This window comes from Penaeus japonicus, unplaced genomic scaffold, assembly GCF_977035675.1.
Source record: "Penaeus japonicus unplaced genomic scaffold, GWHDUDI00000001_assembly GWHDUDI00000020, whole genome shotgun sequence".
Taxonomy (NCBI): domain Eukaryota; kingdom Metazoa; phylum Arthropoda; class Malacostraca; order Decapoda; family Penaeidae; genus Penaeus; species Penaeus japonicus.
Window position 1 is genome coordinate 1,384,441 of NW_028234422.1, and position 10,000 is coordinate 1,394,440.

The following is a 10,000-nucleotide window of genomic DNA, read 5'->3' on the forward strand; positions in this document are numbered from 1 at the left end:
GGGTAAACTCGCCTAAATAATGTTTGATTCTAGCGTTAATTCTATATTGACACGTAACGAGCATACGGAGCAACGTTCTGCCCTCACACTTTGATAAACAAACTACTTAAACATGATGAGTATTACTATAACAACTGATTATATGAAGAATAGATATCAGTATATCATCATTTGTCAGGGAAGAGAACAGTAGCAACGTGCATTCTCACTGCATGTTTCGAATGTCTCAATAAGCTCAGTGATCATTTTTTTTTTTTTTTTGAGTCATTCGGATAAGCTTGGGAGGGAGGCAGCCCGACGCCAAAGCTGTATCGTATCCAGAGATTTAAAAAAGAAACTTGAAAGAAAAAGGGAAAAAAAAGAAGGAAATAACATCGCGAAGTCTACATGCGTCCTGCATAGCTTCGCGGGGCCCTATAACCTCTCAACCACTTCATACACAAGGACACATAGCCACTGGAGGATGACATATCGTAAAAGAGTAGCTTAACTGTATCAACGAGGGGGCACTGCATCACTTCTAGCCATTCCTAAGCAAATACTTCAGATCTAAGTCGGTTATATTTGGCAAGTATGACACAACATGGGGAAGGAAGTTCGTCTGATCTAGAACACGAAGCTGCTGCTGCTGAAAGAAAAGGACTTGGCTGCGGCGGCGAAGGAGGACGAGAAGAAGAAGAAGAAGAAGAAGAAGAAGGAGCAGGAGGAGGAGGAAGAGAGGAAGGAGGTCCTCGCCAGCCAAGGTTTGGTCTGTCGTCTCTGCCCGTCGTCGAGGCAGGTCGGAGCCGAGCCGCAAGACAGATGGACTTCCTGTGATCTTCACTGGAAGAGACTCAACGATAGGAGGAAGGAGGGGGGGGGGGGGGGAGGAGGTAGGAGGAAGGGTGGCTGGGGGGGGGGGGACTGAAGGGAGAGAGGGGGAGAGAGGAGGGAGAGAGGGAGAGAGAGGAGGGGGTTCGGTGTGTTGTTCAGCAGCTGGAGGTGAAGGAAACTTATCGATGCTTTGTTGCCGTCGGAAAGTGAGAGGGAGACATCTAGTGTGAACAGGCCAGGGCGTAACATCTGAGGAAATGTGTGTAAGCGAAGGAGAGTGACAGATAGAGAAAGAGAGAGGAATAAGAAGGAGAGAGAGAAAGAGATAGATAGATAGATAGATAGATTGATAGCTAGATAGCTAGATAGATAGATAGATTGATAGATAGATAGATAGATAGATAGAGAGAGAGAGAGAGAGAGAGAGAGAGAGATTGAGAAGGGAGCGGGAGATAAGGCAGATATGGACAGAAGGATAAACATATAGATATATATAGACAGATAGATAGAGATGGATAGAAAGATCAATAAATGGATAGATAGGTAGATAGAGAGCAGACTGTGTTTTATATATTACTCTGCAGATCTGTGTAGTTGAGCTACGCAATTATAACTCGCAGCTTCTGAGGTAAGGCCAAACCAGGTGCACAAAACTCACCACATATGGAACAATTGTGATTAAAGATAAGACTGGAAGCAAGTGAATTTACTTAAATCTCATCACTCACATGTATGAAACATGTAAACGCCTCTATATGCTAACTCATACGACGCCCACAGTCGCCAGACTCATTTACGCACATAGATACACATATACGTACATATACACAGACACACACGCACAAAAATAGCTATGTATGTTCACGCCCGCTTGACACAAACATACACTCATCCACAAAAACAGAAACACACACACACACACACACACACACACAAGCAAACACACAGATAAACACACACGCAACCACACACATTTCTGATATGGAGAGAAAGAAAGAAAAATAAATATGGAAAGACATTATACAACAACAATCACACTCTGCAGGCACTTGAGCCACGGCGGCAGGGTACACAAGCACAATCATCTTCATCTTTCTGCAACATGAAGCTCTGTACACCAGCAGGAAGCCTCAGCAAAATTCACTAGGCCTATGGAAGATGAGAGGACAAGCCACGCTCAGTCGGGCTCTTCGCGAAGAGCTCCGGGAGGCTGGTTCGTGGGCTTGGGTCTTCGTGAGCATGTGTGTGTGTGTGTGTGTGTTTGTGTGTGTGTGTTGGGGGGGGGGGGCGACGTAGGAGCGTAGGTGTCTGTGTCTTGGCAGCATGGACTGATCGCATTGGTATGTATCCCGTCCTCATACATTGGTCTGTATTCCGTATTCATGTGTTGGTATGAATCTCGTGTTCGCGTATCACCGTGTGTGCGTGTGTGTATCATCCATCACTCATGTATGCACCTCGTATTTATATTTGTCATCTGTCATGTTGCGTGTACGAGTCCTTCCCGCTAAGTAAGATCCTTGCAGCTCTCGTCAAAGGACTTGTTTGGAATCGTTCTCCCGAGACTTCTTCGGCGAGAGCGGGGCCTGAGGGCAGCGCGTCGAGGGCCCCCGAGAGTCCCGCTGGGATAGGTGAGGCCCCCCCCTCCCCCCTCCGTCGCCTCCCTCAGGCAAGGTGAGAGGGAGGAGAAGGGGCACAGCGCGGTTCCGGGGGGGTCGAGGGGAAGGGAAGGGAGGGAGGGAGGGAGGGGGTGATGGCTGGTGAGGGGGGGTGAGTGGTGGAGGAAGAGGAGGAGAGGAGGAGGAGGAGGAGGAAAAGGAGGAGGAAGAAGAGGAGGAGCGGTGGGGACGACTAGATTTGGTGGAACCAGAAGAGGAAGATGTCTTTGTCCCGCACCAGAGTCTCTTGGACGCCTGGAAGGGAACGAGGAAACGTCACTTAGTGATGCCGCTGTGATGATAATGATAATAATAATTCTAATAACAACAGTAACAACAATGATAAGGATACTGATGATAATAATGATGATGATAATAACAATACTAATAGTGATAATAACAATAATGACAATAATAATAATAGTGATAATAATGATAAATAATCATAATAATATTAAGAATTATAATTATGTAATAATGATAGCAGTAATGATAACAATAACAATAGTGATGATAGCGATGATAACAATGGTAATGATAATAACAATGATGATAATGATAATAGTGTTGATCATAAGAACGATCATAATAATGATATTGATAACAATAATGATGATGAAAATGATAATAATGATGATGATGATAATAATAATGATAATGATAATAATGAAAATGATGATAATAATAATAATGATGATAATAATAATAATGATAATAATAATAATAGTAATAATGATAATGATGATAATAATGATAACAATAATAATAACGATAATAATGATGATAATAAGGGTGATAATAATAATGATAATAATGAGAACAATAATAATAACAATGATAATCATAATAACAACGCCAAAGCAACACACACACAGCCCCTCTCAAGGAGTGACTAATTACTGAAACCAACTCAGACCATTCCTAGATTCTTCTGGTGCCGTTTACGAAAATATGCACTGTTTGTAACAAATAAATGCCTTTGTAAACAGTATTGTTTATGAAAACCGCGAATTAATGATTGACACACGCCTTCCCCTCTGCACACGGTCTATCCAGAGAATCATTCGTTGCATAATAAAGTGGGATATATTTAGCTAATGCAAGCTGTAGTTTGCTGCCTCTTGTACTCTATGAGTGGACTTATTTGTTCTGTTTTGTCTATATTTACAAAAAGAAAGAAAAAGAAAAAGAGTAATAAACTGCATTCGAGATCCAGATTATGCATAACTCGAACATGTCTTTTAAATTCACTTTCCATAACAACCTTTCTATCGTGGTACATACAGCTTTAAAACTATGTATTTTAACATGTTTTCCATTTTTAACATTATGATGCAGTACAGCTCCGATCATAAACTATAAACTCATCTAGCTTGATTAAAGGGATAGGGATGCGAACACATGTACATCAACCAATCAGCTTCTTAGTTGGGGAAAAGGGGCGTGGTTTCTGGGCAGGTATGAAAAAAGAGTTCATGACCAGTATTGAAACTGATTTTTTTATATTTTTTATATTATTATTATTATTATATATATTTTTTTTATCTAAGCTTCATTTCACTTTATTATTCTTATTGCTTTATCTTTACTTTTACTTCATGATAAATTTAATATAAAGCAAAACACAGTAAATAAGTAAATGGAATACCCTCCGAAAAAAAGAAAGAAAGAAAGAAAGAAAGAAAGAAAAAAAAAACAGCTTATGGAACACAGCTCGTCCGTTCGCTGCCAGACCGGAAATGAGACGCGACTCACCTGTGCCAACGACGTACTTGTTGTCCGGCTTGGTGCCAGGGACAGGGGGCTCCGGGAGGCGGTAGAGCAGCCAGAACCAGTAGCCCAATTTCTGCTCCTTCGCCCCCGACAGCGTGTGGATGTAGAAGCCGTTACCCCAGTGGGACGCCGAGAACCTGCAGGAGGGATGGTACAAGGGGTCAGGTAGGGGTGGCTGATAAAGGAACTTTTTCTTTCTGCTTGCTCACCGACTTTCTCTCTCTCTCTTTCTCTTTCTCTCTCTCTCTTTCCTTCTCTCTCTCTCTCTCTCTCTCTCTCTCTCTCTCTCTCTCTCTCTCTCTCTCTCTTTCTTTATCTCTTCCTTTCTCTCTCTGTCTCTCTCTCTCTTTCTCTCCCTCTCTTTCTCTTCGTTTTTCCTTCTCTCTCTCTCTCTCTTTCTCTCTCTTTCTCTCTCTCTCTCTCTCTCTCTCTCTCTCTCTCTCTCTCTCTCTCTCTCTCTCTCTCTCTCTCTCTCTCTCTCTCTCTCTCTTTCTCTCTAGGTGCACACACACAAATACAAACAAACACACACACAAACAAACAGACCCAAACCCAACAAACATCCGCCCAAATAAACAAATCCACACACACACACACAACAAAACGAAAATACCTATCGCCATCGCCATGTCTTATCACTCGAGGCTCTGCAGGTTTCTGGATGGGAGGAGACAAATTACGTCCCTCCCCCCTCCTCTCCCCATCCCCTCCCCCTCCCCCTTCCCTCCCAGAAAAAAGACCCTCCTTGCCAACTCCAGCAAGAAGGTGGATGGAGGAGAAACAGGGGAAAATACCCTGCTTAGCTTCTCTCCTTTCTGGCCTGTACAAAGGGCCTGCCACACGCACACACCCAGCCCTCCCTCCAGTGTGCTGTCTCTCGCACGGACAGCCGCTCTGGGGGAAAGATTTTTCCTTGTCTAATCATTCTCTCTTCTCTTCTCTCTCTCTCTCTCTCTCTCTCTCTCTCTCTCTCTCTCTCTCTCTCTCTCTCTCTCTCTCTCTCTCTCTCTCTCTCTCTCTCTCTCTCTATCTCTCTCTCTATCTATCTATCTCTCTATCTATCTCTATCTCTCTATCTATCTATCTATCTATTTCTCTCTCTCTCTCTCTCTCTCTCTCTCTCTCTCTCTCTCTCTCTCTCTCTCTCTCTCTCTTTCTCTCGCCCTCTCTCTCTCTCCCTCTCTATCTATCTCTATCTCTCTATCCATCTATCTATCTCTATCTATCTATCTCTCTATCTATCTATCTATTTCTCTCTCTCTCTCTCTCTCTCTCTCTCTCTCTCTCTCTCTCTCTCTCTCTCTCTCTCTCTCTCTCTCTCTCTCTCTCTCTCTCTCTGTCTCTCTCTCTCTCTCTCTATATATATATATATATATATATATATATATATATATATATATATATATATCACTCTCTCCCTCTCTTGTCAATGAGTTTATATATCTATATACCTTTCTCTCCTTCCCATTTTGTGTCTTACGTCATCTGTTCTTCCTTTCATCCTCCCCCTTCCTCCTACCCTCCTTTCATCACCCTTCCTCCCTCCACACCCTCCTCCTTCCCTTCCCTCCTTCCTCTTTCCACCTCTTCTATCCTACGCTCTTTCATCTTCATGTCCTCCTACTTCCACACCCTCAACCTCCCTCCTCTCCCCCTTTCTCCTCTCTTCCCCTAATCCCTCCCCTTCCCCTCCCCTCTTTTCCCTCCCCTTTCTCTCCCCATCTCCCTCTCCTCCCCTCCCTCTTTCTCCCTTACCTTCCTCTCCGTCTCCCCCACTTACCTCATATCCCTCTTTTCCCCCTCTCCTCCCCCTCCCCCTCCTCCCCTCTCCTCTCCTCCCCCTCTCCACCATGTTCTCTCTCTCTCTCCCCTTCCAATTCCCCCTCCCCTTCCCCCTCCCCTTCCCCTCTTCTCCCTCTCCTCCCACCCCTCCCCTTCCCTCCCTCTCCCCCTCCACACCCCTCTCCCCCCCTCTCCCGTGGCTCCTCCTCATAACTCACACAAAGCGCTCATCTTGCTCGGCTGCCATCTTCATGACTGTCAGGAAGGAGGTGTTGACAGGCACGCTGAAGGTGAGGTTGAAGTTTTCGGTGGCGTTGTTGCCCTTCCAGAGGATGTACGTGATGTTGGCCTGCGCAGAAGGGCAAGGGAGATGGGCTTAGTCATGTGCAGGGTGTGAGGGACGTCTGGTACGGATATGTGGGGGACGTCTGGTACGGATATGAGGGGGAGGTCTGGTATGGATATGAGGGGGAGGTCTGGTACGGATATGAGGGGGAGGTCTGGTATGGATATGAGGGGGAGGTCTGGTATGGATATGAGGGGGAGGTCTGGTATGGATATGAGGGGGAGGTCTGGTATGGATATGAGGGGGAGGTCTGGTATGGATATGAGGGGGATGTCTGGTATGGATATGAGGGGGAGGTCTGGTAAGGACATGAGGGGGACGTCTGGTACGGATATGAGGGGGAGGTCTGGTATGGATATGAGGGGGAGGTCTGGTATGGATATGAGGGGGAGGTCTGGTATGGATATGAGGGGGAGGTCTGGTACGGATATGAGGGAAGTGTGTTAAGAATAAGGCCCCTTTTTAGTCTCGGATGAGGGTAACATAGGTCAGGTGAGGTCCTTATTATTCACGTATGTGGATCAGATATATGTTGTTAAAAGGATTTGAGTCAATAGGTAAGAATGAGGCAAGTTTTTTTAAAATTATTATACAAGGTAAGAAATAAAAAATAACTTTGTTCTTAAGTTGTATGCCCTAAGTATGCTCTAAAGAGGCTATTCATATTGTCTTAAAATGTAAGAATTATGTTTTTTTATTGTTATACAAGAGAAAAGATTAAGGTTTGTTCCTAAGTTTTTATAGTACTGTAGGGAAAAAGGTAAGAGATAAGGTAAGTATGTTTTTAAGAAGCTTTTCATCGGGGAATTATTAAGGCAAAAGGAAAGTTCTCAAACATCAATTTTATTCATTGTGATGAAAGATATGTTCCTGTTCTTCTTGGCGGAAAGAGTTCTTATTTATGGGGTTCGGTAAGATAAGGAAGAAGTTCTTCGTAGTGTTTCGGTTTTACTTAACCTCATTCATTTTCTTTTACTCAAATATTATTTTTTATAAGATTCATGTGTGTATGTGTGTATGTGTATGTGTGTGTGTGTGTATACATACATACATACATACATACATACATACATACATATATATATATATATATATATATATATATATATATATATATATATATATATATATATATGTGTGTGTGTGTGTGTGTGTGTGTGTGTGTGTGTGTGTGTGTGTGTGTGTGTGTGTGTGTGTGTGTGTGTGTGTGTGTGTGTGTGTGTGTGTGCGTGTGTGTGTGTGTGCGTGTGTGTGTGTGTGTGTGTGTGTGTGTGTGTGTGTGTGTGTGTGTGTGCGTTTGTAGATATATACATACCCACAAATGCATTCTTAATCAAATACCCCTGCATAACGTACATATTTCCCGTTCGTTGACACTGTCCCTCTGCAACTTACCATGACCTCCGCTGCGGGCGTGGGCGTGGGCAGATCGGGGTTCTCGGTGGGCACGGGCGGCACTCCGTCGGGGGCGTCGAAGTCATCCACTGAAAGTCCGAAGGGAAAATAAATCAGATTATGATTAGGATTAAAATTAAAATTAGCTTCTGTCGCTGCTCCAAAAGGCTCGTGAGAATTCTGAAACGGGGAGATGGATAGCGCCTCATGAAGCAAAACTGTCAATACATTGTTTCACTTTTACCATATATCATTGTCTTTATCTTTCTTGTTGTTTTCATCATCGTCACTGTTATCATCATTATCATCATTGTTATAATTATCATTATTGTTATTATCATTATCATCATTGTTATAGTTATCATTATTGTTATTATCATTATCATCATTATTATCATTATTATTATCATTATCATTATCATTATTATTGTCTTCCTTTTCCTCCTTTTACTCTAAAACATCCTTCTCCTCCTTCTATTCCTCCTCCTCCTCCTTCTCCTCCTCCCCTTTCTCCTCCTACACCACCATCCTCATTAACATCCTCCTCTTCTTCTATTTCCTCAACATCACCTCCTTCTCCCCCTCCTCCTCCTTATGCCAAGTCCTACAAATATTCCTACTCCTTACCCCTCCCCCTCCCTTCTTTCCCTCCTCCTCTCTCCCTTTCCTCACCCTCCCTCGCTTTCCCTCCTCTCCTACCCTCCCTCACCTCCCTTCCTCCCCTCCCTTACCTCCCCCACTCTCTATTACCTCTCCTACCCCCTCCCTCTCCCTCCCCCATCCCCCTACTCCTCCCCTCCCTCTACCTCCTACCTCCCTCCCTTACCTCCCCCACACTCTATTACATCAACTACCCCCCTCTCCTTCCCCCCTCCCCTCCCTTTACCTCCCTCCCTTTACCTCCCACCCCCTCCCCCTCTCCTCCCCTCCCCTCCCTTTACCTCCCACCCCCTCCCTTACCCCTCCTCCTCCCCCCCTCCTCCTCCTCACCCGGAGCATCCTCCTGATCGACGGTGTCCTCCTCGACCCTCGGGCAGCGTCGGATGGCCACGTCGAGCAGGGTGCGCCCCCCGAGCAGCGGCAGGACGGCGTTGGTGTCGAAGAGTCCGCCGAAGGAGCCGTCGGGGCGCTGGTGGGACATGATGTACTCCTGCGCGCGGGTGGCGTTCCAGGAGCCCGCCAGCTGGCTCGCCATCATGGCCTGCGGGAGGGAGAGGGAGGCGGGGTGAGGGGGCGTGGCTGTGGCTGATAGGGGAGGGAGGGGAGGGTAGCTGTGGGTGATAGGGGATGAGAGAGGAGAGGGGGGGGTAGCTTTGGGTGGGTGGGGGGAGAGGAGGGAGGGGGGGGTAGCTTTGGGTGGGTGGGGGGAGAGGAGGGAGGGGGGAGAGGCTGGGTGAGGTGGGGGAGGCGGGTGAAGGGGCGTGGCTAGTTGAGATGAGTGGGCAGGGATGAGGGTGAGGTGGGGGGGAGAGGGGGAATAGGGCATGGCTGCGGGTATGGGGGTGAAGGGGCGTGGCTAAGCGAGGTGAGGGTGGGTGGGGTTGAGGGGGGGTGGGGTTGCGGGACGTGGTGGTGGGGGAGGGGTGTGGCATGTGGGCGTAGATGTGTATTATCTTGATATACGTGGATGCTGTGGATATGTTATGCATACTACACACGCTGGTAAACAGTGAGCGTGTGTGATAATATCTTTAAATTCATAAACGTCCAGACAAAGACACACACATACACAAATGCACACACACAAACTCTCTCTCTCTCTCTCTCTCTCTCTCTCTCTCTCTCTCTCTCTCTCTCTCTCTCTCTTTCTCTCTCTCTCCCTCTCCCTCTCCCTCTCTCTCTCTCTCTCTCTCTCTCTCTTTCTCTCTCTCTCTCTCTCTCTCTCTCTCTCTCTCTCGCTTCCTCATTATTATCATCGTTATTGTCTCTGTAATTATGATCATTATCAATAACAACAGTGTCCTCATTATCATCATTATCATCATGATAAGGATAATTATAATAATGAAAATAATCATCGTTATGGTTATCCTTATCATCACTATTACTATCATCAGTAACATCAGTATTAGCATTATCATTAGTATCATCATTATCATCAGCAGCAACATTCTCATTCTCATTACTGGCCTCATTATCACCATCATTATCATTACTGGCCTCATTATCATCATTATCATTACTGGCCTCAATATCACCGTCATTATCATTACTGGCTTCATTATCACAATCA

At 45.4% G+C, this 10,000-nt stretch overlaps 2 protein-coding genes across 2 annotated transcripts in view; both read right to left on the reverse strand.

The window, feature by feature from the left end:
• Positions 1–208: 208 nt before the first annotated feature.
• The window catches only part of LOC122249707 (uncharacterized protein CG3556), a gene marked incomplete in the record, with an annotated part of 70,526 nt that continues 60,734 nt past the window's right edge, over positions 209–10,000 (reverse strand). The window contains 5 exon segments of the mRNA XM_086547927.1: positions 209–2,726; positions 4,227–4,381; positions 6,245–6,375; positions 7,768–7,856; positions 8,758–8,968. Of these exon segments, the coding sequence (XP_086404053.1) occupies positions 2,665–2,726; positions 4,227–4,381; positions 6,245–6,375; positions 7,768–7,856; positions 8,758–8,968 (648 nt within the window).
• On the reverse strand, positions 6,407–7,036 carry LOC147469598 (uncharacterized). Its single transcript, XM_086548483.1, has 2 exons — positions 7,008–7,036; positions 6,407–6,872 (listed from the first exon to the last, which is right to left on the reverse strand). Exons 1-2 carry the CDS (start codon positions 7,034–7,036, stop codon positions 6,407–6,409), a joined length of 495 nt encoding a protein of 164 aa, XP_086404609.1.

Coding starts and splice junctions, on each gene's coding strand:
- LOC147469598 (XM_086548483.1), bottom strand. CDS start 7,036: ATGAATAGCCTCTTTAGAGCATACTTAGG. Junction 6,873..7,007: donor CTCTTTAGAGCATACTTAGG/GCATACAACTTA, acceptor GTGAATAATAAG/GACCTCACCTGACCTATGTT.